Below are 27894 nucleotides of genomic sequence, written 5' to 3'. Positions count from 1 at the left end.
TCTTCATACATCATTTTAAATATATATATATATATATATATATATATATATATATATATATATATATATATATATATATATATATCTTTATACTGATAATATAAAGTTTTTAAAGATTCTCATATCTGGCCAAAATTATCATATAATAAACACAATTTGCTTATTTTTCATCTACAACCTTTTCTGGATTTCAACCTCAACTCATTGTCCTCATCGGTTGCCATGGAGATAACTCCATCTGCTGAGGAAGGCCGTGCGATGCGTTTGAAAAGGCAGACAAAGGAAGCTACACCTTGAGTTAACGTATTTTAATTAGTTTAATTATTTAACTCGCTGTGGAGGTCAACTAATGAATGCTCGACTAAAATGCTGTGTGTCAACCCATTAAAGTCTGAAACATGTCAACAATTAAAATGTGATTTCCTGTATGAAAGCCGCGAAGGGGCAAAGCAGCGCGCGCGACACTTTGCGCTCGCGCTGATGTGAACGTTGTTCATTTGAGAAGTTAACGAGCGAAACGAGCGGCTGTGTGTCTTTACTAGCGTAGGTGTGTGTGTGCGTGTGTTTTTGAAGGACTGGCAGCCAGCAGAGGGAGGAGGGACCCGCGAAGCTGTGCCGACCGCCGCGGGGGGAAGAAAAAAAAGAGGGAGGAAAAAAAAAGTTGTGTCAAGTTTCGTAACGCGGAGGTGAAAAACTCGGAGCGTTCACACCGACGGTTAGCTCGGACGTGGGGGAAGATGGCGCGGCGCTGCGGCCGTGCCACGTCTCCGTTTACCGGAGAAACACAACCACATCCCGCAAGGAGAGCGACGTCCGCCGCGGTTCTGCTGTGTTTGTGTCTGCTGTTTCCCCCCGCCGCGGAGGCCGGGCTGTACACCGCCTCCGACCAAGTCATCTTGTTGAGTCCGGAGAACTTGGAGTCGGTGTTGGTCAACTCCTCAACGGCTGTCCTCGCGGAGTTCTACGCGTCGTGGTGCGGACACTGCATCGCCTTCTCCCCGGTGTACAAGAGTCTGGCGAGGGACGTTAAAGGTTGGTCAAATAGTTGTTTTAATCGCACGATGAAACAGCAAAAACACAGTTCAACATCTTTAGGACTAGTTTAAATACCTCCCAGTATTTCTCAATGAGCTGTCTGTTATTTAGAGCATGTGATCTAATGCATGTCTTTGGCTCTCCATCACATCCTCCAACTGTCCAACTCATGAACTCAAAAATAAATCCCACAGAGCCATGCTTAAAATGAGGATGAGGATAGTCGATGAGGGTTTCTAATGATGGCAGGAGGCCTGGCACAGCCATGGGGTAATTTCAGTGTGTCACCCTGACACCCAATGAGAGCATCCATATGATATTTGAGGAGAACACAAGAGAGATTAGATGATATCACTGGCAGAGAGCTGCTACCTGTTGATGTTCAGATATAACCGTGGGACACTACATGTGAGTTTGTTGCTGTCTTTCACACATGAATTCTTGTCAATATGTTTTTTTGTGTGTGTTGATGGACTGAAGTGCACCTTTTGGCAGGACCCCATCCGGTATCGGCAGACTGTACCGGGGCGCGGTGGAGAGTAACTAACTAAATATTTACTCAGTTTGATGTGTGTTCTTCAGAGTGGAAGCCAGCGGTGGACCTGGCAGCTATCGACTGTGCCACGGAGGAGAACAGGAGGGTGTGCACTGGCTTCGGCATCAGATCCTATCCCACCATAAAGGTATTATAGAGTGCATAGACTGGAACCCACATGCTGTGTTTCCCCTTTCTTTCACGGAGGCCGTGGCAGGAGAATTCACTTATTTATAGTCATTTAAGGTCATTATTTAAGTAATTCTCTCATAATAATCCACGTAGTCTAACATCTATTTAAACCCCGCCTATATGAAAGACACTGCTGAATTAAACGTGTAATTAAAAAATTAAAAAAAGACCTTTGTTCTGTTCTTGGTGCATGGAAGGTTTTGTAAAGGTAAAAGGATTGTTGCTAAATTGATTAGTTGACAGACAGGAAATGAATCGGCCAAAAGTTTTAACTTGTCAAAACTGAATATTTTGCTGGTTTTCGTCAACTTTAATGGTTCTAAACTAAAAATCATTTGTCATCTTGAATAACCGGCAAACTAGTTGATGGTTAAGTTTCTTTTCCTTAATTAAAAAAAGAGAGAGAAGCAGGTGCTGTTTCCTTTATTGCACGACTTGAATAAAACAAGTACATAAGAAGTATCTCCACCATATTCCAGCCACGCTGTTGTCCCCATCTTGAAGTAGCACACCATCCCGTTTCTAGTCCCTTTACTTCCATTCGACTCCTCTGATGCATGTGTGCTGAAGTGACCATAAAATCAGGAATGTTCACAGTTTTCCTCCACCGTGTCTGGGAGATCCCTTTGTTCAACACTCATACGTTATGTTTGATTCTGATTAGCGTGTTGTGTATAAAGTGCATGTGTGGAAACAAAACACGTATTTGCAGATACTTTAAATGGGTATTTGGTTAACAAAACGCAATGCAAGAGTTTAATTCAATTCAATTTCAATTTTATTTATTTATAAGGCACCTTTCATACAGGGAATGCAACACAAAGTGCCGTACAGAAAATACAAATTTAGAAAATAAAAACAACGCAACAACTTCTCAACCCCAAGTGTTAGACTCCATCTATCCCATCTATTATGCCCATTTTCCACCGAGGAATTCTGAAGGCCGGTTCTTAGCTGATGCCTAATCTCGAACCAGTTCTTCTTTTATGCATTTTTTTGTCTTATTAATTATGTAAAGAAAGATTTAAAATACTTTACTAACTTCAAAAATCTGTAGGACCCACTGTAGTTAAATTACTGTTAGTTTGTCAATCATTTTTGAAGCTCTGGATGTGAATGTGACAGACTGGGTTAGATAGTGTAGATGCAGCAGTCCATTCCCAGGAGAGTTAACTTGTATGAATACTGCAAAAACACATCTGCATTTGTTTTTGCAGCGTATCTGATTTGTCAGCAGCGGTGTGTGTGTGTGTGTGTGTGTGTGTGTGTGTGTGTGTGTGTGTTTCAGCCTCTCTCTCCTCGCTGTCATCCAGCGAAAGCCAGTGAAACAAAGAGCTCCTTCTGTTTGAACACACAATGAAGCTTTAACATCTGCGACTCATTTTAACCAGGAAGGATTTAGGGGTCAAGGCGGGCAGAGGGGAAAGCTGTCTCCCTCCACCCCTCCACCCCCCCGAACATTACACAACATCGCATTGCTTCTCTCATGGCCGTGTTAGGGCCGCCTCATCTGATCTCACTTCTCTCTTTGCTGACTAAACAACGTAAACCCCTGAACCTTCTGTCTCTGTCACTTTGCAGTTTTTCCATGCATATTCCAAGGCTGATTCTACAGGAGTTGCTTTTAAAGGTATTACTGCACACCTGCAAGCGAAACCAAAGGAAATCCTCACTTTAATTGATGAATTTTTTGATTTGATGAATGATAATCCATGGTTTTTAACGTTCTCTTGATGCTGTTTGACTTCCAGCTTTCACTCATGATGTTCAAGTCCTCCGCCACAGGATCATAGACAAGCTGGAAAACCACAAAGAGCCCTGGCCTCCCGCCTGCCCCCCACTGGAGCCCACCAGGTAAACACACACTCTGTTAATCAGTCTGCTCGACTGATGACGTGCACTTATGGTTCATTAAGAAAATATGTATGCAACTATATTTTTACATTAATGTTTTTGCATTAGTGCTTTCTTGTAGGAAGTTGTTAATTATCATTATAATAATACATTTGAAAGCTGGTTACATACACGCTACACTAAATGTAAGTGACTCATGCCCACCTACCTACCTCACACTTTTATTTAATACATTTCTCCTGTGAATTATAGTTATACTATCCGTTGTTTCAGTTTTGTGCTGGTGTTTCTGCAGAAACACATTCCCAACATGTTGCATTACATCATCTGATGTCATCATCAGCTGCTGCACTGTTATTTTATAGGTGACAGAATGAGGGATCGAGATGTTTCTGCCCAGAGGAAGAGTTGTCATTAGGCCTTCACTACGAGGCCACCGTGCTCGACTCACATACTGCCGTGCATGTTGTCAGATAAAAGACGCTGCACGCACACACAGTTTATTACCATGGTGGTGCAGGATAAGGAAGCAGGAAGCTCAGTTTATTTCCCTTCTTAGATTTAAAGGGAAAGTAGTGTTGAAGTTCTGAACTTCTTCCCCTTTTTTTTCTCCTCCATAAAGAAAAGGGATTTGAAACCTCAGGCTTTCTTGCTTCACAACCTTTCATGCAAAAAAGCCTTTTCAAGCGGAAATAACATGCTTGAAACCGCATACCACAGCATTTTTATGTTTAGACTTTGTAGGTGTGCATGCCCTTCAGAAAATATCTGTAAAAAGTCTCTTTAAATTTCCAAAAGTCTTCACAATGTCATTTCAGAATGTCCTTTTTTTCCTTTTAAGATAAAATATGCCCATATAATCCTGGACTACTAGATTTGTAGCAGATCCCTTTAAGATTTCTTGCTGATATTTGTTTTTTCTCCGCAGCTTAACGTAACTCCCACCTGGGATTCCAGTCTTATGTGTTTTGTCTGCTCATCTCTCTCTCTCTCTCCAGCCAAGCAGAGATCGACAGCTTCTTCGAGACCAACAACGTTCTCCACCTGGCTCTGATCTTCGAGGAGAGTAAATCCTACATTGGCCGAGAGGTGACGATTCATGTTTCCATCAACAACGTGTTTGTCGTTTCTCTCCAACTGTGTGTGTCTGACTTCAGCCCTTCAGTTTGTTTTGGAAGTGATTGGACGTCACCAACAAACATGGCATATAATAAGTTAATATGTTGAAATTGTAAAACTCTGGGTGTGTTCTGTGTTCTTCAGGTAACCCTGGACCTGTTACAGTTTGAGAACATTGCAGTGCGGAGAGTCCTGAGCACTGAGGAAGATCTGGTAACCAAACTGGGCGTGACTGAGTTTCCATCCTGCTACCTTTACTCACCTGGCGGCAACTTCACCAGACTCAAAGTGTGAGTATCCCCGCAGTCTTTAACTGCTGCTGCATTACACAGATGTCTGTCAGCTCGCACTTTACCGGCAGATACAAAAATATAAGAAAATATCTGCACAGATGGGCAGAATGCATTGTGTAAATGATATAATAATACATGTTTTCTACAATTTCATTTTATGTAAATTGCATCCCTGATGGTGTTTGTTACACCAGCTCATGGAGGCTTTTACATTTGCTTTTGGCAACACACTCAGTGTCTGTGAGGTTTCTTCCTGCCAAAGGATGTGGTATGTTTGCATTTACAACTTCAGATGATATCAGTTATAGTTTTTTATTTAGACAAATTGCAGGGACTGGATAGTTAAGAGGCAAAGTCACACATGCATATGATATATGGTAAAGTATTAGACACGTTGAACATGCCTCACTAGTTCATTTATGTTATTTCTGTTCTTCTTTACTATACTAAAATTAAAACCTACCATATTTCCTGTCTCCTCCTACTACTTGGCAACCAAACACAAGGACAGTTCTTCACCTGGACTTTGGTGTGGCTGTGCCATAAGGGTGGAAAAGGTTACACCCTTCGCATTGTGCTCACGGTGACCTCGTCATTTCAACTCCACCTGAACTAGAGCTCTTAATTAGTAGCAGTAAGTGGAAACACCTGGTGGGTGTGCAGGGGACTTACATTTATAGAGTGGTTCCTAATGTACAGGAGAAGTTGGCGCAGCTTTACGCTCGCTGTCGGGACGGTTTTAGTTTTCGCTTCCTTTCCACACTAGTTGGTTTAGAACCCGGGACGAAAGATGACAAACCCACAAGGTAAACATGCAAATAGAGGCTGTTGCTGTTGTGCCAAACTGTAGTAGTAACCGTGGCTAAACAGTAACGAGCGCCACCTCCTCCAGCATGTAACAATGTAACAATGCACACAGCTTGCCTATTGTTATCTGGGCAGTGCACTGGTACAAATCGGAAAAACAATAGTGTTGCTGTTCTGAATATGTTTTTCTAGACACCAGTAAGCATGCGATGTAGTTTTAAGAATGAACATTTGTCCATCTTTATTCAGAAAAAAAAAAAACGGTTACATACAGGATGCACCAGTGTGCCAAATATATGTTAAATAGGGGTGTGAATCTTCATTTGATCTGATTCGATTCAAGGAAAATTTCTTTTTTTTTTGGAAAGATTTGATTCGATTCTGTAAACCACGATTCGATTCAGTAACTTGTAACCAAAATTCTATATCCATGAAATAAACATGCAATAATGTGAGTGAGACTCTCTGTATTCTTCTGAAAGGTGAAAAACAGACCATAGAATTACTTATTTAACATATTTATTCTATAAAAAATTTGTCCTGCATAATATTTTATGCTGAATACAAAAATGTAATGCTCAGTTATTTATTAACATTTTTCAGTAGACTAGATGCTGGCAGGGGAGAGTGTGTCTTAAACGTATTAAAACATTAATCATAAGAATCACGATTCATACGATTAAACGCATTTATATCGATTATTGGTGAAGCCAAAACGATTCATTCTATTTATTTATTATAGCAGATTGATTTAGTTGAATCTATAGGACTGACAATCGATTAATCGATGCATCGAATGAATCGTTACACCTCTAATGTTAAACAGTTTTAATTTATACAGAGGAACTAACTTTTAAAAGGTCCTTCCATCCTGATGCAGAATGGTGTCTGGAGAACATGAGCTGTTTTTGTATATATCTCGTATTTTCTACATAACGATGATTTTACATATATCTCGATTACAGCTGTTTTTTTACTGTCATTTCCGTTTAGCTTTACCTGAAATACATTAACACCAAGTTTATCTCTCTTTGGTTCCTATTGTTCCACACAACATTCATGTTGTGCTCATTATCTGAACCCTATTCATGAGAATACTTTTAAACATCTGGCCTCTTAATGGGATCAGAGCATCAAAATCGCTCCCATTATTCACCATCATAAAGCGGCGCTGATCATTCCTCACCCGGCAAATTCATCTGCTGTTTCTGCCTCTTTGTTTGGCGGTTTCAATAACTTGGCATGCAAAGAGGACTCTTTTTAGTTGACAAATGCAAAAAGGAAATGATTTATTGCTGATTTATTTATTCACCCTCCATCACTCCCCTTCCAACCCCCCTCATCTCCATCACTGTACAGAGGGGAGGTTTTTTAATTTCTTGCATGAAAACAATGCCATTGCTTTTCTGGCTTCACCTGCCAAACAAGCCTCAGCCGCACACGGCGACAGATGGCCTCCCATCATCACTGAATGTCTGATTGATCCTGGGAGAGAACAGTGTGTGTGTGTGTGTGTGTGTGTGTGTGTGCGGGGGCGTCTCACATCCGTCATGCATGTAATGTGTGCTGGTCCCAGGTGAATGCATTCCCTCCCAGCCCACCCTGATGCCTGCCTGCCTGCCTGCTGGCCCTGGGGATCGCTGAATGAATGGCTCTCCCTCCACATCTGTACACTCCCACCAGACACACAGGTGTAATTGAGTCCCGGGCTGGTGTTGGTGAGCGTGGGCCAGGAGTATCCATCCTTCTTATTACCATCCTGTTCCAGTTTTACGATGCCCTCTCTCTCTCTCTCTGTCCCTGACAAGGGGAGAAAGCAAATGAGAGGAGGATGTAAGGGGTGGAGGGGGGGGAGAGAGAGAGAACATTAATGGCTGCGGTTCCAGTTGCAGTATTATCACATGGCTAAATGATCAGCGACCTCTCTCTGTTCCACGCTACTCTGACGCCATCTGTTCAGTGTTTCAAATGCCTTCCTGTAAGTGTGTAAAATATATGGCCACAAAAAAACAATACAAGTCATAAAATGTATTTATAGCCGTGGACTGCTGAAACAAAAGGTTGAAATAAAAAATAAAAAAACAAGGTTGTTTGCTGGATTAGAGCTATGCTCTATGGCTTTACATATGCGTTACATGTACACTATATGGCCATAAGTGTGTGGACAGCCAAACATTACACCCATAACATATGTGTTTGTTTAGCATCTCATTCTAAAATGATGGTTTGTAGGATGCTTTTTTTTTTTTTTTTTACATCCTCTATTTGCTCCTGTTCCTCCACATCAGCGTTAGTGTGGTCGTCCACTGATTTGGATGATGAGGTCTGACTTACAGTTGGCAGTTCATGCTTCAAAGGTGTTGGATGTATCAATTACTTAGGACCAAACTGGGAAAACATTTCTTTATGGATGTGATTATGGTCCTGTTGAAACGGGAGAAACAAATAGGGTGACGACATACAGTACTTTGTCCATAAAGTTCATGTTAAGTGACCTCTCACCTGTCCTTCTCTTCTCCCACAGCAACTTTGAGGCTCGTGCTTTCTACTCTTACGCCCTCCAGAGGCTCCCGGGGGTGGTGCGGTCAGGGAAGCCTCCACCGGTGAACATAGACCACCCCACCAACAGGACAGAGGAGCCCTGGAGACCCTTCAACAGGTATGAGCGATACATTCTGCTCTGTCCCTCTGTTTGCTCATCCTTAGTTGTTGCCGTGAACTATGCGGTTGTGTTCTCAGCTCCCGGGTGTACATGGCAGACCTGGAGTCAGCGCTGCACTACTCTCTGCGTGCGGAGCTGGCTGCTTATACTGTCATCAAAGGAGATGCTCTGACCTCTCTCAAGAAGTACATCTCTGTCCTGGCAAAGGTAACACACACACACACACAATGACACAATGTTTAAAACAAATTATATACATTGAAAATATTCTCATTTACAAGGACTCTGTTCATTTTACTCCTCACTTTCTATTATCAGAAGAGGACAGAGAATTGTTTGCTGTGACTATTATGGTGATACATAGGCAAAAACTATGGAGGCTCTTTACCTATTTAACGCTCCAACAGCACAGTGATCGACAGTCGACAGAAATGTGTAGTTATAGAAGGTCACCACTAGATGGAGAGTGAGACAGCAGAATGCCTAATGTTGTACATTTGAGCTGTTGTTTTGCAGCATTAAGCTATAGATTTTGTTATTCCTTTAGAATCCCTTAGATTTTTTTTAAAGCACTTTTACCTAATTAATTATTTTGTCAAATGCACTTGTTCCTTTTTCACCACACACACTTACACACAATTGCAAGCATGAGAGGTTGCCATTGAGGAGAGCTGGAGCACAACCACTCTCTCGGGTGTTGTTGACCCTCTTCATGTTGGCTCCCAGGGGGATTGAAGCGTGGCTGCCACCCACTCGCTGCCCAGAGGCTTTACACAGACACTCCTCCTCCTCTTCCTCCTCCTCCTCCTCCTTCTCTTCATGCAGTTTTCCTGCTTTTGGTTTCACACAGGCATCTCTTTAAATACTTGTGAACGTGCCAGTTCTCTGTGGTTCACCGAAACGACCCTCTTCAATCCATCTTTTTACGTTACTGATCACAGAGTCCCTCGTTTCCCTCTTGTCCTCGCTGAAGTGTGCCAGCCAGGCAAACATGTTGTGATGATGAGGCCTGACCTGCTAGCCCCGTCCCTATTGGCTCCGCACCAGCTCTAGTCTGCCACCAATCTCTCTGATTATATCTCACTCTCTAGGGAGGCGTTGTAGCAAGCCAGTGTGTATCAGTGTGTGTGTGTTTGGGGAGGGGGGGCACTGAGGCCTCCCATTAGCTCCAGTTTGTTTAGTCAATAGCAGCGGGTCCCAGTGGTATTTTTAGCTTCCCCCCCCCCACCATGATGGACCAGCCGCTCAGCAGGGCTTTGTGTTGCTGAGGAGACCATCATTGTTGCAGCTGGCGGCGACTTGTGACGGTCCTCATTGTGCTTCGACTGAGCGATCTCGCTCCAAAGAGGCCGAATCGGTTCACTCATCTTGTTAGGAACAGTTAATGGATGCACTTTTGAAAAGCAAACATACTTGATGAGTACATTTTTATGCTATGCTCCATATGATGCGGCTCATGTGCTAAATATCAGTACATTTAATGTATTTTCATCCAGAACTTCTTCTCCTCTACTGATGTTTTTCATCTATATCCGAATGAGATCATCTCACTGTTTAACTCGTCTCTTCTTAATTGATTACTGACGCAATATGTAAATATCTGACACCGCTCCCCGTGTGAGTCATGTGATTAGATTAGAGTAAAAGTGACACACAATGTCCTGACCGAGTGGGAGTGTCGTCGCTTCACACACTAGTGACGCGTTTCCTCAATCATGCTGCACTTTTACCAAACAGAATAATTAGTGTGCATTTGCGTACATGAGGGTGTTTATTTATTTCATTGTTCTTTAATCTGCCAAGTATTTTCTAAATATTTTTTTCTATTAAATCACACATTTGAGAAGATGGAACCACCAAAAGTTTGTCATTTTTTATTAGAGCCCGACCGATACATCGGCGGGCCGATATTAGGCATTTTCCAAACTATCGGTATCGGCATTTATAACGGCCGATAAATTAATATTTAAAAAAAATTAAATAAAAATGGACGAAACACCCTTATAGAACTTAACAGAATTTGTCTCCAGTCTTGTTCAAAGTTATATTTATGAAGCTTACCAAGTCTTTTAATACTGGTAACTTTGTGTTTGGTTGTTGTTTGTTTAAAGGACTTTAAGTTTTATATCTTAAATTTGTATTTTTATACATTTTAATTATCAGAACTTTAATATATTTTGATGTTCCTCTGTTCCGTTGTGACAATAAAATAAACAAGTTTATTTTTAAACTGAATTATCATATTATTTTAGTGAAGACTCATGAATAACTACAAATAACTAATGTTAGGGAAATCTGTTAATGTTTTGTTACGCGTTTCTGAAAAAAAATATCGCCGATATATCGGATTTTTAAATCAACAAACATTTGTATCGGTATCGGCCTTCAAAATCCTTCATCGGTCGGGCTCTATTTTTTATTGACAATCTAAATAGGTTCCCATGAATATTTAGTACGTCGATGAATCGTTTAAAATAAATTAATAAGCATTAATCTCCTTCATGTATTCATTTTTTTTAACCTGACCTAAAAAAAAATACACTGTTCTGTCCAAGAATTGTAATTCCACGAATTGTATATTTCTTCTCAATCCACAATCATCTTCATCATTGCATCTCCACCCAAACATGTAAACATGAGGGTTGTTGTTGTTTTGTTTTTTTTTCATCCGGTTATAATTTTACTAGATTTACTGTCTTGTCAGGCGGAAGCCGCATTTATGAAGCCTCTACATGTATATGAGGATTAAAAAAAGTGGATCTTGGGAAGCATGAGCGCATTACAGCGAGGTTTTTAAGGATTACACCTCTATCCTGCTTTTCTTGAAAGAAGCCCTTCAGCCCAAAGGGGACATAGACACAAGGGAATAAAACAAAGAATTAAGAGGGGGGGCTTTGTTCTAACGGGACACGGTCTTACCCTTCTCACGCCATGTTCACATAAACATGTGAAATGTTGATTCATTTAACTGTTTTCATTTGTAGTTTCTCCTCAGTGTCGGTTGAAATGTGTAAAAACATGCTTCCCTGGGTGGATTGAAGTTAGATTATTAGCGAGGGGCTTCACCCCTGTTTTTTGCCCCACGCCTGGCCTGGCCTGGCCTGGTCTAGTCTGTTGCAGCCAACAGATGCTTCACTCTTGGGACCCTCACCACAAGAAGCTTGCGGTTTCTCAAGTGCTGCTGATACTAATCGGATCAGGGATGACATATTGCCGGGGTGAAGGGGATTGTCATGGTCCAACTGGGATGGGGGCTGGAGGGATGCTGGGCTGGAGGAGGGTGTGTGTGTGTTTTTTTCAAGATGGAGAACACAAATGTTGAGCATGATATCAAGTAGAGTGAATGATCTGAATTTGATCATTATAAGCAACTAAATCTAAAATAATTATATGTATAAATCTATGTAAATGGAGAATCACTGTCTCCTCCCATCATTCTTTACTAAGAGTGTTCTGTTAATATGTCTTGTATGTGGAAAATTGGCAGCATTGTTTTTGGTAGAGCAATTTAGCTTCTTAGCTTGTTTCCGTATGTTAAATGAATTATGAGCTGTCCCCTGAAAGTGTAGGCTGTCACTTGACCCGTCTTTCCGTCACTGTTTTTGGCACATAACTCATCAATATATCAGTGAAATATATATTGGCATATTGATTGACATTGTGCTCCATCAATGATCAAGGTTAGGGAGTCCAACGCGTAAAAAAAAAAGAGGAATCAATGTAAAATCGAACGTGTATTTAAGAGAACAGAGCGAGATGAAACTGCGTCTTAGAGTTTTTTTTTTTTTTAAGGCAATCTGCAGACCCAGAGAGCTCATGAATAGTGTTACTTTGGTGATGCCAAGTTAAACCCATTAGTGGGAAACACCTGCGCTTTCTCTTCTGGTTAAATTCATATGGCTGTTTAATGAGCTTTTCTGACTGGTTGTCATCCGGACCGCAGATCCAGACCTAAACCTATTACAGCACTTTCCCAGCAGGGAGACGCATACATCAGACCCCTTTGTCTGCTCTTTACATCCCACCTTTAGTGTGTGCGTGGCCAGATATCCGTCGGTTAAAGATAATGTGGGGTTCGGGGGTTTAGTGTCTTGCCCAAGGACACCTTGACCTGACTCGAGGAGCCACGGCGGCCCCCTTTATGATCAGTCTACTTCCGATTGACTGTTATTTGTGGATGGGAGCTGCTTTTGGCGGACAGAGCAGGAGTCTGTCGGCCTTGGACAAGAAGGTTTAAGCAAATCACCGGGGGTCTGGTTAAGTGGTGCGGCTGCAACACACAGATCCTGTTAGAGGGTGATGAATAGAAGGAAATCAGAAAGGGTCCACATGTTGGATGATGTTAGCCCTCTATGCCATCTGCTTTCTCTGTTTTCTCTCTCAGATTCACCACAACATTGTCCATGCACTTTGACAAGAACTATGATTGTTTTCATAGTTAAGTGATGCAACAGAACATTAAATGGCATTTATTTTGATTAATAAATTATTGTTTAAGACTTTTCTTTTTTTATTATTATTTAAAAAGGCAAACCTTGGGTGGATCCAGCTTCTCAGATGTCAAAATTTCATGCTTTTCCTTAACACATCAATTTGGGCTCTGGGTAATCATAACTGGAGTATTTTCAGACATTTTATAGGAAAAAAATGAGTAATCAGTGATTCAACAGATAATCAGCTGATCAATCAGTAATGGAAATCATTGTTGCTGTGCTTCTTCTGTTACAAAACTAAACAAAAGTTACCATGGAAGTCTGTTTGCCTGTTGTTTAAGTCTTGGAAAAAGCCTGATCCCTTCGCCGTGTCTATTTCTGAGAAACAGGACGATTATCATAAACTGTTCCACAGAGAGGCTTACAGTAAGAATAGGAAGCACATTTAGCCGAGGACATTATCTGTTTCTATTGTCGGTATTGTATGTGTGAAGACACGTATGTCTGTGTCTGTCTTCACTCTGTCATCACTGGTCTCAGACGCCCGTCAGCTGGATTTCCTCTTTCTCTTCGTGTGCGTACGGCTGCTAGTTACTATATCATGTTTCCCCCCCAGCTGTAGTTGTTACCATGGTAGCGCTAGTTTGAAAGCATGTAAATACACATCAGGAGGAAGCACTGAGTAGACGGTGGCTAAGTGGTTGTTAGTGGCTTAGGAAATGGATCTAAATGAAGGAAGAGGCTTAAGTTCGGGCTGCTGTCAATGTTAGTGAGTTTCTTTAGAAGGAAAACACTCTAACAAGATTTTCTGTGCAACTTGGAAACGTAGTTGAGGGTGAGTCGGCAGATGATAATCTAGGCATGTCTGCTTGGTACAGTTTGTGTTGAAGCGGCAAAAAACATGGTCATCGAAGGTGAAGATGTTGACTTGAATTGGCTGATTTCATTGAATCGGAGCCGTAATGAAGCGTTTATAAAAGTTCATAAAGATTCATCAAAATTAATAATCAGCAATGGAAAATAATGGTTGGTAGCTTTCGTTCTTGCATCTTAGCTGCTCTAAAACATTCTTTTTGCCTCTTACTTAAAGTCCCAGTCGGCAAGTCCGGCGGATGGAGTGCACTCTGTAAGATTTTGAATGTTTGCAACTCTCACCCTTCTCCCCCACGACCACCGAGCTCGACCACCGAGCTCCTCCCCCACGACCACCGAGCTCCTCCCCCTCGACTTCGTGCCCTTTGAACTCCCTTAGATCACGCCACCTTTGAAACGCGGGTCCGATGTTGACTCTGGTTTTATCACGGGCACCGTCGCCATCTTTCTTTTTTCCCTTCTTTTCCACCGGTGTTTTCTTCTCCTTGGTTGTTTTGGACCTCCTCGTTTCGGTTTTTAACGAGGAATTGTAAGCTTGTTGCTACTTCCCTCCACCTCCCCCCTGTGATAGTGGTACGACCCGAGGGGGGAGGGGCTCTGTGTCTGCACGAACACAGCCCTGCGTGCTGATTGGACAGGATGATCCGGGCGCTGTCGATGTTTGCAAAACAAACAACAGGCTCTACGTGCACGTTTTTTTCTAAAACCGGATGATTTATGTTGTTCTGTCGGAGCGTAATGTCGGCTTCAGTGAATATGATTTAAAAAATGTTGCCGACTGGGACTTTAACGCCTGTGACATCACTTTACTCTGTTGTTTCGTGTCTGCAGTACTTTCCAGGCCGTCCAGTGGTGATGAACCTTCTGAAGTCTGCAAACACTTGGCTACAGAACCAGACTGGCACTGAAATTTCCTACGAAGCATTCAGAGAGATACTGGATAACAAAGCTCAGGTGAGTCCCGACGGACCTGTATAAATCCACATCCAACAGGTTTTCACCGTCTGCATCTAATGTATCGAGGATATTGGTGCTCATTACTGTCGGAAAAGCCAACGTCCAACTTTTTTGTTGTTGTCTGTCTTCCATCTTTGATATTCATTGGATTGAGAAGTGGTCCGTCCATTACATGCTGCATCGAGGAAGTGCATTAATGCAAATTGAGGAAAAGAAAATACTTTTGCGAGCCTGAGCGGGCATCTTAAAGGAAAAGGAAAGGAGACAAGAGAGGAGCAGACAGGTGAGCAGCTGCAGGGAGAACAGAGGGCAGGGCATCACGAAATGCACCCAGACTGATGTGAGGACGTGTGTCTCGGAGTAGCCTCTTAGTTCCACCAAGATATCAAGGTCACCTTGCAGTCTGGGCACATAATCAGCTCAAAACCAACAAAGTGATGCCTATCCTGTCAAAAGCATGTTAAAATGTGATCTTGAACATTTCTATAAAACCCCGCAGAGTAGATAAAAAGATTTTTTTTATCTAAATATCCAGATATTTCAATATGTACTTTGTCCTTGTCTCGGTGCCAACACATGCAGCTGAGGATCTATGTGCTGTTGTCTTTGGAATGAAGCCTGCATGCCTCCAGTACCGCCCCTCGCAAATTGAAAGAGTCACTTACTTACATCATTAGCTTTTAGCAGGCAAATCAATTGATCAATGAATCAATGGGAAGGTATGAATGGACTCGGAGGAAATTGACTCTGTGCACCACACACAGGCATACACGCATGGCAAATCTTTACTATTGACATGTGAGTAACCCTGTCAATCACACCGGCGACGGCAACGCGACGCGGCGAGAGAAACGACTTTGTGTCAGAGAAAATATGTTATTGGATTCAACTGTGGCTCGCGGGTGGAGATGTGGATGGCTTCTGTTCATTAGTGGAGGGCTGAGCCATTAACCTGGGATTGACTTCTTATTGATCAAAAAAACTATGTGGAACTGCTTTCATTAAGTTGAACAGGTTGGGAGATGATGGGGCGGCTCGACTTTTTCCAGAGTCTTTGTCATCTCATTAAAGGGATGAGGCTGTTCCACATTTTTCTTATTTTCAACAAATCCAATGGAATCTGTCAATACTTTACTACTTCCCCGCTTTGTCTGTGTCACTTATACAGTCAGAGGACTTTTAAAAATGTGTATATATGTTTGTTTGTTTTTTTTAATACAGGCTAAATTTCCTAAAACATCTGGACATTGTATTTTTTTCGTCACTCAAACAGGATTAAATAATGTATTTGTTGGAGTGATTCCTATGGAGGGCTACCTATAATTTGTCATAATAAAATAACATATTAGGGCATCAGATGTTAATAGTTTTTGGTCAGAAGTGGAGACATTAATAAGCTATCTCAGGCTTACAATGCATGTTAGTCGAATTCAATTCATTGTTGGTTTTTTGTCTTTTCATGGGATTTTTTCACAATAAGGAAAATATAGAATTTCACCAGATTGATCCCTTAAAAGCTTCCTTTTTTTCTTTGTTTCCTGCTTCCTATTTGTCAGTAATTTGTGTTTGTCTGTTTGTTTTTCCTCTCTCTCAGTCTCCAGACACTGCCTTGCCTGAAGGAGTGAGGTGGGTGGGCTGTCAGAGTTCACAACCCAACCTGAGACGTTACCCTTGTGGGGTGTGGACTCTCTTCCATGTTCTTACTGTCCAGGCCAAGAACGCAGGGGGCACAGGTAAACACACACACACACAGACACACACACACACACACACACACACACACACAGAAACACACAATGAGTCTGTGTTGCTGTGAGGGAAAACGGCCATTGAAAGTTCACAAAGACAGGGGTGGACTGATGATGAGGGCTTTGTGAGGCTTTGTAAACAAATTAGCCCAGGAATGTCTGGGTTTTTTTTTCCCACACTAACCTGAATTAACATCAAGTAAAACAAAATATCACTATGAAGTTTTTTTTTTTCCTCTTTTTTCTGTGTTTTGTCACAGCCAAAATTGAGCCTAATTGTAACTGTGTAAAAAGGGATTATGTCAGATTAGTGGAATGTGAGTGGTTAATAAAACAGGCAGATGACCGGAGGCTCCACTCCTGGCAGGGACGTTAATCTCCCTTCAACACACACACACACACACACATCCACACACCACACACACACGCACACACACAGAGGTTAATCCCGAGGTTTACGGACCATCATGTGACCTGCAGATGGACTGGCCAAAAGGGCGTCCATCTGGCCCCCCATAGACCACCAGCTTAATGGGTGGATACACACACACACACATACATACTGTACAGAACTGATCATAACAGCCATTCATTCATACATATACACATGCTGCATAGATTCTTAAAAGTGTGAAGACATTAGTAAAGGTTAGAACACAAGCCCATCCTTCCTCTCATAAGGAGAACACACACACACACACACACACACACACACGTCCAGACACACTCCCACTGTCACAACGGTTCATCTGAAGGTCCTGCTAAGCTGAGAACAAAAGCAAACGGCTCCAGGAAAAATATGTTTGTGGACTGTTGAAGTCCTGAGACAACAGCATGGCCACCATTCACACAGAGGGTTAACTGTTGTTAATCTCCAGATTGGGTTATCCCATTCATAGATAATTCATCTCAATATGGGGTTAACCCAGCTCTCTGTGACTCCTGGCCCACATTACCGTGGGAATCCAGGAAGCCGTGGAGCCATACTGCCATTAGCAAACTTTCAGGCTGCAGCACAGGTTAACAGTAGGCTTACATGTATCATACAGGCAGGTGATTGTGCTTTATATAGGAGATCATGAGTGATTTCTACTTATTGAGGAGGTAATCCATGAGATTTCCTATTTATTCAAACACACTGATTTTCATTGCAACGTTAACCACCATATTTAGTTGCATATTACCAAAGAAAAACATATGAAGTATCAAAATCAGTGATATTTGTTTCATTGTGACTTACCCACGGTGCTCAACAGTGACCGACCACATAAAATGTCATTCCCCTCCAGATCCCAAGGAGGTGCTGAGCGCGATGAGGAACTACGTCCGCAGCTTCTTCGGCTGCAGGGGTTGTGCCGAGCATTTTGAGACCATGGCGAGGGAGAGTCTGGTGGAGGTGAACACGCTGTCGTCGGCAGTGCTGTGGCTCTGGTCCAGACACAACCGCGTCAACAACAGGCTGGCAGGTAGGAGTCGGCGTCCTCACCTGTAGTTTGTAGAAATCCTTTGGGACGAGCGAAAGGGACTCATTTCAATTACAGCTGCCACAAACGATGTGAAGGAGTTTCATTAACACGACAGTGACACAGCTGTTGTAGCATCTTTGTACAATTTCTATTACTAATTAAATCAAATCCTACAGATGTGATTGGATCGCTCCTTCGTGGGCGGGGTTTAGTGAATATGGAGAGACACGGAGCTGTTGGCATCCATCCACACCTCCCCAAGATATCACTTTACTAGCAGCTATGACCCACAAGTTAACAGTTTTTAAATGATGGGTAGAGTTAGCTGGCCTCAAATCACATTTTACTGGACATTATATATAAATATATATATATATATATATATAACCCCCAAAGTTAAAGGCATATACCAAGAGATTACTAAACGGTACAGGATATTTCTGAGCTGCCTTTTGCTAGAAAAAGGATGAATATTAAGGTTTTGGAGGCCAAAAGCAACATGCAAACAAACAGGGTGAACTAATATGACATTGCATTTTCTCTAAAACCATTATGAATCATTGAGCAGTTCAGCAGCTTCCCTGTGAAATCCGTCCCTGTGGCAGACTGTAAAACACCGTGTCAGTATTGGGTTTCCCCTGGTAGTGGTGTTTTGTTTGTTTGAACTTAGTATGGTAATGATTTAATCAGTGTTTTGATGTTACAGATGAAGAGCAGCGATTAGTCAATTAATTGATCAACATAAAATTAATCTGCAACTATTTTAATATTTAATCATGTCGGTCATCATTCAAGCAAAAACACCAAAGTCACTCTGCTTCAAGCCGTATATGATTAAGAAAAAGTTGATTTATGCCAAATTTCCACTGCATGTTCCGACCCAACTCGCCTTTTGGTTCCAGGTGTCTGATTGTGTTTCCCTCATTGTAGGCGGACATTCATAGTGTAGCCCCAAGTACTTTTTTATCACCAGCATTACCTTACTTAACACTGAAGGGGGATTTTCAGTTCCAGTTTGCTCTCATGGTCAGTTAGTCTTTTGCCATATGACTTAAAGGGGTGAGGGGAGGAGGAAGGATGGATCCTCAGATCAGACACCAGCTGTCATGCCGTCTTAGTCCTCCAAGTATCATCTGCCTCCCTCTTACCCATTTTCTCCTGACCTCCCCCCCCCCTCCACCGTCTTTTATCCTTCTCACGCCCTTAGTTTGAGTCTCTCCCACACCCCACTGTCATCAGCTATTTCTTATTCATATCTTCTCCAGACATATTTCCCCAAATCCTGCCCTTTCACCTTGTCCTCGTAGTTCTGTGCCCCAAGCTCCGCCCCCTTCACTCCACTGTATGATTTGCGTCTTTGAGGGATCTATGACGGGGGAATTCTGTCCAGGTCATCCATTTAAACACTTATTAACTTTTAGTAGACCACACACAGAAATGAGTATTTTCCTTTTTGCATCCTTTTTAGTTTCTCTTCTAATGCTCATTCCAGATAAGCCTTTTCTTGCCCTGCATATACATTTACTAAGATTTCTCTCATTTTTTTGTAAGTTCTGCACACGGTCTCAAGAGTGTTAAACAGCTCCTTAGCGTTCCTCCTCCCTCGTCTGCGTGTATATGATTTTATTAGGCACAGGCCCGTCATTAACAGCCCACTTTGTTAAATCACTGTCTTTTGTTTGTGTTGACTGCCCCCCGCTTCTATGTCTGGGACAGCTTGTGTCCCGAACAGCAGGGGCCAGGAGTCCACCCGTCCCCGCGAGTGTCTGCTCCCCAGACACTTAAACACTATTCAACCCGCCACCTTCATCCATCCATCTCCCCTCTCTTCCTCCATCTCTGTCGCAGTCTTTCTCTCTTTCCACTCACGACCCCCTGGGACTCATATCCTCCGCTTGACAAGTAATGGTAAAGCATCCTCGCAGGATGGCTCCCCCAGGAACTCTTTTTGCCCACACACACACACACACACACACACACACACAATTCCCAAGGTATTGCGTGACAGCAGGTGGCAAACACCATGACACAAGCCACGCACGCTCCCCCTTTTGTTTCCCTCCCCCTTCAAACACACAGCCTTCCCAAGCATGGGTCAAGTTGTGGCGTGTGGCAGGGGGAGTTAGTCATGGAGGAGGGTGGGTCTGGGGGTCCACGGGGGGATAAGTCGGGGTGAATCGGAAGCAGAGAGAGAGGGAGGAGATGGGGGTTTGGCTGTGTTTGTAGCAATGAGTGGCAGCGTCTCCCAGAGGAGAGCACACTCCATCCCTCCATCTACTCAACCCCTCCTCTCCCCTTTGCCTAAAGTGGAGCTCTTTAGCAGGCCTCCCCGCCCCTCCTTTCAGGAGCAGCCATGCATGAAAGAGCAGCTATTTGTAAAGCGTCCGAACAATTAATTTAGCTGGCAACAAAGAGGCCCCAGGGCCCTCGGCCTCCACACAGCAGCAGAATTAAGACCGGTGGCAGCTCAGTCCTGTTGCTGCTTGTCAACAGGCTGAGACTGATTCGCATTGCTCCAGACAAAATAGCCTGGCTGCCTTCAGAGCTGTGCACATGGAGCACAGGGTCTGGTCTTTCCCCTTTTTTTAATGATAATAACAACAAAAACACATTTCTCAAGTGTTTTCCGGCCATATACAAGATTTAACTAAATAAAGTATTCAGCCAAAATGTAGACTAAACACTACATTTAATGCCAGTTTTCCGATTATATGGAAATGTGGAAGTGAACACATCCCCCGGTTTCGGTTTTGTCTCCACTATTTAAATGAGCATAAAACGTCTGACATCATGCACCCTCCCCAGCAGCCGCAGCGGCTCAGTATGCCGTGCGGTGCAGGTGTTCCTCACTTACAAAATTAGTGCTGAGGAAGCTAGTTTAACGTGCTGAACAATACATATTTATACCTGATGAATATGTATGCCCAGCGGTGATGACATCGCCATGACAGGCCATTGTGGCAATCTCAATATGGCTGGTATGTCTAAAGTCACCCTGGCCACAAACGTGGCGAGCTGATTAGAATAAGGAAGGAGATGTGTGTGTGTGTGTGTGCGTGTGTGCGTGTGTGTGTGTGTGTGTGTGTGTGTGTGTGTGTGTGTGTGTGTGTGTGTGTGTGTGCGCTCACCTGCTGAAATGTATAAAAGCCCCCCCCACACACACACACACACACAGGCTGCAGCCCATCCAGGACACAGTAAAATTGATGTATCCTTTATGTAAAGTACTGTATGCAGAGTACGTACACACATGCATATGACTGAGATTAATCTTGAGCGGCGGAGAGGAGGAGGAGGAGGAGGAGGGAGCGGGGGAGGGAGGTGGTGGAGGATGTAAATTGACAGTGCTGTAAAGTGACAGACCTGCTGCTGCTCTTCTTTTTTTTTTACCCCCTTCTCCACATACACACAAACAATGGCCTGTTGGTGACAACAAGCAATTTATTACTAGACGTTGCCCTGCGTGTGTGTGTGTGTGTGTGTGTGTGTGTGTGTCCTTGTGGGCATCTGTGCAGAGTGTGCGCTGTGTGTGTGAGTATTTCTTTTGTGTGTACGCCTGTTCCTCTCCCAGTCTGTTTGCATGGATGCCGTGTGTGTGTGTGTGTCTGTGTCTGTGTGTCTGTGTGTGTGTGTGTGTGTGTGTGTGTGTGTGTGTGTGTGTGTGTGTGTGTGTGTGTGTGTGTGTGTGTGTGTGTGTGTGTGTGTGAGGCGAGGGGTTGTAGTGGGCAGTGGCTACATGAAAGGAAACATGTTAAAGGAGAAAGGAGAAAGTTTCTAATTCATTAGGAGGGCAGCTCCCCTCCGAGCTTTCTGTTGCTCTCATGTCCAATTTGGAGATTGGAGTTTGCTTTCAAAGGGGTGTGAAGGGACAAGACAGGTGGTCCGGAGCACCGAGGTCTGCTGCCTGAACACAGGGTGGGTGTGTGTGTGCGTGTGTGTGTGTATGAGAGCGCGTGGGTGTGTGTGGGGAAGCTGTCCACTTTGGCCACATCTATTATCTCACCACCCCTCCCACTGGGACATCCCAGAAGCCCATTGATCATTGTTAGACCCTGTCATACACTTTCACAAACACAACCCACACACACACACAAATATCAATCCCTAGATTACATGCACACAAACACAGACACATGATTTACATATACACACTTGAACACATACATACACATATGCATATAGGCACTTAGTTTTTACGAGCACTGTGACAAGATCAAATGGGTTCAGATTGCATCCAGTCCTCCGAGCACTTACATCCCCGAGTCGACGCACCAACACGGGGAATAAAAGGAACAACAATGGATGAAGCTGTTGACTGAGCGCTTTATGTTGTGAGATTCCTGTATGTATGTGGCAGTGGATCTGAAACCATGCATCATTGTCTGGCTCTGAACATTATCTACTAGAAGTTAGTGAGGTACTTTTGTGTGAGAAAGCTGGAGTAGTGGAAGAGGAAGTACAGCCTTTAACATTCTGCTGTTTACTGTGTAGCTAGGTAACTCCTGTCACAAATATAATGGAGTTAAAAGTACAACATTGTACTGATTGTAGTTGAATAGATGTATAAAGTATACCCACTGTACTAAAGTGATCAAGACTGAGCTAAATGATCTCTGCAGGTGATCTGAGTGAAGACCCCAACTTCCCGAAGATCCAGTGGCCTTCGCCAGACATGTGTCCAGCCTGTCATACGGTGAAGGAAAACGGGGATCACCGCTGGAACCAGGCGCAGGTTCTCCCCTTCCTCCTGGCCTACTTCTCATCCGGCAGCATCCTCACAGGTACAGATGAAGTTCCTTTTCTGAAGAGCTCATAGCTCATGACTTCCAAACAGAAATGTATTTCATCCACTTCCTGCCTGTGCAAGCTGCTCAGTTAGGATGTAAAATAAAGGATGTGTTGTAGAATATTCAGCGTTTTCAGCAAGTGAAATGCATAGATGCATTAATGCAAATAAAAGAAAAGGAGGAAAAGGGGGAATGAGGGAACTAAGGATTTAAATAATCACACTGAGCTAGAACTAGTTCTATTGTAAAGTGTATTGAGACCATGTACCATGGTGATTTTGCACTTTAAATAATACATTGATTGATTGAGAGTTCAAAAAACCCTCGCAAATTCCTTCTGCAGCATATATTTCTTCTTAGGCTGTAAAATGCAGATGTTTTTTTTTATTTCACACTACAATCTACTTAATTTGGGTTTGCCAAATTCTATCAAATTGAGATTTTATTCTCTAAATTTGATAAATTCTTTCTTATATGTAAGGTATTAATTATTGCATTTTTGACACTTTATTTGCTGTAATATGTGATTATCACAGCGATCCTGAGCTGAAGTATGGTTCACCATTGATTGATTTAGGATTAGTAAAGCATCTGATTAGAGGTGATGACTTTGGAAATGATGTCCCGGTGTCTTTCTTCTCCTCGTCCTGCCAGACTACCTCGAAGATGAAAGCAAGATCCTGGCCAAACAGAAGGAAAAACATGCGAGTCAACAAGACATGGAAACTCGGAAACGTGCGGAGCGGAAAGCCAGGGAGGCCTTGGACTCCATGACGCATCCTCCGCCATCGCAATCCAATGTGCAAGACGAGGAGGAAGAGGAGGAGGAGGAGGAAGAGGAGGAAGGAGCAGATGAGATGGAGGGTAAAACATCGGAGACGACCCCCTGGCCCAAACCTGAAATGGAGCTGGGTCGAGGCCGGCGGCATGCCGGCAGGAAGCCGAGCATTGTGGGGATGAGGATGCGAGAGCTGCAGGAGGACATCGTGGATCTGGATTCCTTCGTCAACCAGCACTACAAGGCCAAGGCGCTGCAGCTCGCCGCCCCCAGCCGGGTCAAACAACGCAGCCTGCAGAGGAAGGAGGAGCCGGGGCCCGTGTTCGGCCTCGGCATGGAGCTGGACGCGGGCCTCGGGATGGTGGGCCTGCAGCCTGTGGAAGCAGACTTTGAGCTTGGCGCCGGGCGGCAGAGGAAGCGGCTGCAGAAGCGGGAACTGACAGGCCAGCACTTTGTTGAGGAGGTCGAGTCGAGCCGCAGGGGACGCTGGATGTCTGTGCTGAGCATCGGATTCTCCAAAGTGGACATCAGCCTTTGTGTAATCCTTTATTTCCTGTCCTCCATGTGTCTTCTGGCCATGTACCTTTTCTTCAAAAACCGCCTCAGGCTACGGCGGGCTAAAGTATCCCTGCCCTGAACCAAATCGTATCCAATTTTGAGCTGAGTCAGCAATGATTAACGTTCATTAGGTCCGTGTAGGAAGAAGGCTGGGGTTAGTGTAAGGGGATGTTTAAGATTAGGGCGATCTTAGGTGGTCCACTTAACTGTTACCTACAGCAAAGTAGGCAACCGTGTGTTTTGCCCTCAATGTTTTGTCTAACTGGAGAGGAGTTGAAGGGAAAATTGGCAGATCGCTTTCCAAATCTTTGAAAATTGGGTCAGTTATTTAACGTTTAATCTGCCCCCAGAGCTTTTCAGGCAGCCCCTGAAGTGTGGAAGATCTGGGAAAATGGATGTATTTTTCCATCAGTGGGTTTGTGTTTGGAGTTAAGGACCACCCATTATTTTTGTTTTCATTTCACTACTTATGAAGGATAAAAAATGAACCCCAATATGTGAAGAATAATTAAAAAAACGTTTTTTTTTTAAATATCTCACAGGAGAATGAAGACTGAATTATTTAAAATTTCGGTCACAATTTTTGTTTTTTACACATAAACGTATTTCAATCATTTGAACTTAATACTCAAGTAGGTTATTCTTTAATTTAAAAAAAATATTCTGTTTATCCCTCCAATAGATGATTTTTGTGTTTATCAAGTAAATTGATCAAATATTAAAAGAAATGTTTCTGCATTTCATTTAACAATTAGATGGTAAAAAAACCAATCCGAGTCCCTAAATGCATTATGGGTTTGTTTTACGCCTGACTGTTGCATCGTGTTGTTAAATACTGTGACTTCCTTTCACCAGAGAAGAGCAGCGTTTTGTTGTTTCCTTCAGGTGGTTTACTGTACGTGACACACTGAGCGTTATGTCATGTCTTTGAATCTTACATCACACTGCTGAGTCCACATAACCGCCACTCTGCTGGTTTACGCAGCGTTGTGTTGCAAGCGACACATATGTTCACACTGGACTGGAGGTCTGAGAATAAGCAGGGTTTGGTTTTTGGCTTGTGTCCACGATGTAAAGCCTCACTCTGTTTCTGTTCGCTTCTTTGCTTCTGTCTGAATCAATAAAATTATTTTTTTTAATTGTTGTCTCATTTGTTGAGGGTTATCAGGTTATCTCGCTTTACAGAGAAGAGTCTCGGATGTCTACATATCTTTTGAGAAAGCTCCCAGATGTTTTTTCGAAATCAACTTTCTGTTTGTTTTTTTGTTTTTGACCAAGAGGACAGGAGACGCACCGGGGTGTTCCATGTAGAAAATGAGGGGTTAAAGCATCCAAGGTTGAAGGAAAAAGCCTGTTGCCATCTGCTGTGCAGCGCAAGCTAAATCCTAACAATTTCATTGGGATTATAGCAAGTGAGTAATCCAGCTTTCCTTTAGGACTAGAGGGGAGAGATTACCCTTGAGGATTAGCTCCGCGCAGATAATAAACTTTATTAAAACGCAATCGGCTTTCATGGGGCTTCTTCCCTCACACACTTGGAGGTGAGCTCCGTGGGGGGGGCAGCACCCGGTAACATGGGTGAGACGGTCGGGTGAGGCGGATGAAAGAGGGAGCAGATAAATGGATGGGTGGACGGAAGACCAGGTTTTGATGTTGTCTGGATTACGACAAGCCCATCTGAAGGACAACCGATGCTTGATCTTGAGCTTTGTGTTCCCTGGAACGTTGCCTTGAATTCTCTTGACTCTCGCGCCCTTTACTTCCACCTCCAACCTGTCTCACACACACACACACACACACACACACACACACACACACACACACACACACACACACTGATCCCATCCCAATCCCCACATCGTCTCTTTATCCAAACCACATTTACAACATCAGCAGTATGACGGGTTTTGATGGTGAATTGGTTGAGTTAAGGCAGTCAATTCCTCTAACAACACACACACACACACACACACACACACACACACACACACACACACACACACACACACACACACACAATAGGCTGATTAATAGCCCTGCATTAAAGCAGAGGAGCATCAAGGCTCAGCTGCTGTGGTACTGTGACTTAATCAAACTCTCAGATACTTTGAATTAGACCCTCAATGACACATGATGATTGCCAGAATGGACTGAGAAAAGTCTCAGGGAAGCTTCTGCATGTTATTTATTCCCCTTTTCAAACATTAACCAATATATTTGGATATATCAACTGACACATTCTAATATCGGGGTGGGCTGTTTTTTTTAATTTTGTTTTCTTATCTGTCAAACTAAATGAGGAATTGCGTGTCCTCCAAAACTTTTTTTGGTGTTTAATAACTATTTGGTCTTTTTATTTGCATTTTGCAATAAAATCAAAATAAGGGGATTCCAGGAAAAAGTGTGAAACGCGTTCAAGACTTTAGGTTTAAGCACCTTTCTCCCATACGTCTGATCTGTTAATCTGTGTCAATGTTTACCTGTGTTTGTTATAGGATTGGAGTCAGCGACGCTCCGTGCTGCTTACCACACAGAAGCCCTTTATCAGGTGCCTTGAGCCTCGGTGAGCCTTGCCTTGATGCTGGTTCAGACTAATGATGGTTAATGAGGAAGTTGGCAGCGGCGTAATATCTGTCTGCGGCGCTGCCAAGGCTGAGGTGAGCGGTTCACACTGAGGACAGACGCTTCAAATTGAAATCAAGACACGTTCAGAGCTGTTTGTGCTATTTATCTGTCTGACTGCAGGAGGGGAAGAATCGGGTTGATCAGGTTTGTGTGCAGGAATCCAACGTGAGGGTTCGTTCTTGATCATCCAACAAAACCTAGAACAACAGAAATGTATTCAAAATGTTATTCATCTAACTTTAGACTGACAAATTCAAGGGAATAATTACCATAAAGTGTGTTTTCTGCCCTCAGTTTGGTCACACAGGGACCTGTCAACAAACAGGAAGTTGGCCTTCCAAGGTTTTTACGGAGGCAACTGTGAAACTGTCAAAACAGAGTCGGACAATAAACTCAACGATTACAAATGATTTAAAGATAAGATAAAGAAGTTAGAGCAAGGTTGTCAAAATGAGAGTACAGATTAGTGACTCGTCTCAGGAAGAAATGAAGTAGATGAGCAGCAATTAATGCAAGTAATTAAATATACAAACAGTCCTCTAAACTAAACTGTTTGCCCAACAGCAACTTAAAGGTTATTTACAATATTTTATTAGCACCACATTAGGCTCAGACAGCTATTTCTTTATTTCCTTCATGTGTTTTGTTTCATCAGAGAAACATATCCCACTTTCATCCTCTTGGACCAAATTAGTTGTAAAACTTTGTGTGTGTGTGTGTGTGTGTGTGTGTGTGTGTGTGTGTGTGTGTGTGTGTGTATTCGCCGCAAAAACAAATGTTGTGCGCCGAGATGTTGTTGTGTTGTGAAAGCAGAGACTGAAGGGTAAAATCCTCACCTTGCTGCCCCGTTGTTGTCTTCCATAAATTAGACAATGTGGGCTTTTATAGTCGCTCCTCTCCCGTAGCTCTCTGCCTCGATGTTTATTGCCCCTCCAGTGTTGATATTAAAATGCAGGAGGGGCCTGATGCATTTTTCTGTCATCTCTCTTTCTGACTTTAATAATACTATAAAGCTTCCTGCTGTGGACAGAGAGAGAGAGAGAGAGACAGAGAGACAGAGAGAGAGAGAGAGAAGGGAGGAGGGGGTGAATAAATTATGAAAAAGAGGTTAATATATGGTATTGGTATATATCACATTCAAACTAAGCCAGATCCCCTTTCAGTTTTAAACA

The 27894-nt window shown here is 43.0% G+C and overlaps 1 protein-coding gene across 1 annotated transcript; it reads left to right on the top strand.

Annotated features, from left to right (window-relative positions):
* The first annotated feature begins 595 nt into the window (after positions 1-595).
* Positions 596-25240, top strand: qsox1 (quiescin Q6 sulfhydryl oxidase 1). The gene is made up of 13 exons (XM_084012336.1): positions 596-1032; positions 1618-1718; positions 3344-3392; positions 3514-3616; positions 4615-4705; positions 4880-5025; positions 8360-8494; positions 8575-8704; positions 14635-14757; positions 16355-16493; positions 17798-17974; positions 22594-22755; positions 23416-25240. The coding sequence occupies exons 1-13, from the start codon at positions 738-740 to the stop codon at positions 24174-24176; spliced, it is 2412 nt and encodes an 803-aa protein (XP_083868462.1). The 5' UTR covers positions 596-737; the 3' UTR covers positions 24177-25240.
* The last annotated feature ends 2654 nt before the right edge of the window (positions 25241-27894 follow it).

The sequence above is a fragment of the Eutrigla gurnardus genome, assembly GCF_963514095.1.
Source record: "Eutrigla gurnardus genome assembly, chromosome: 6".
Classification (NCBI taxonomy): Eukaryota; Metazoa; Chordata; class Actinopteri; order Perciformes; family Triglidae; genus Eutrigla; species Eutrigla gurnardus.
This window is presented reverse-complemented; position numbering and strand designations above follow the sequence as displayed.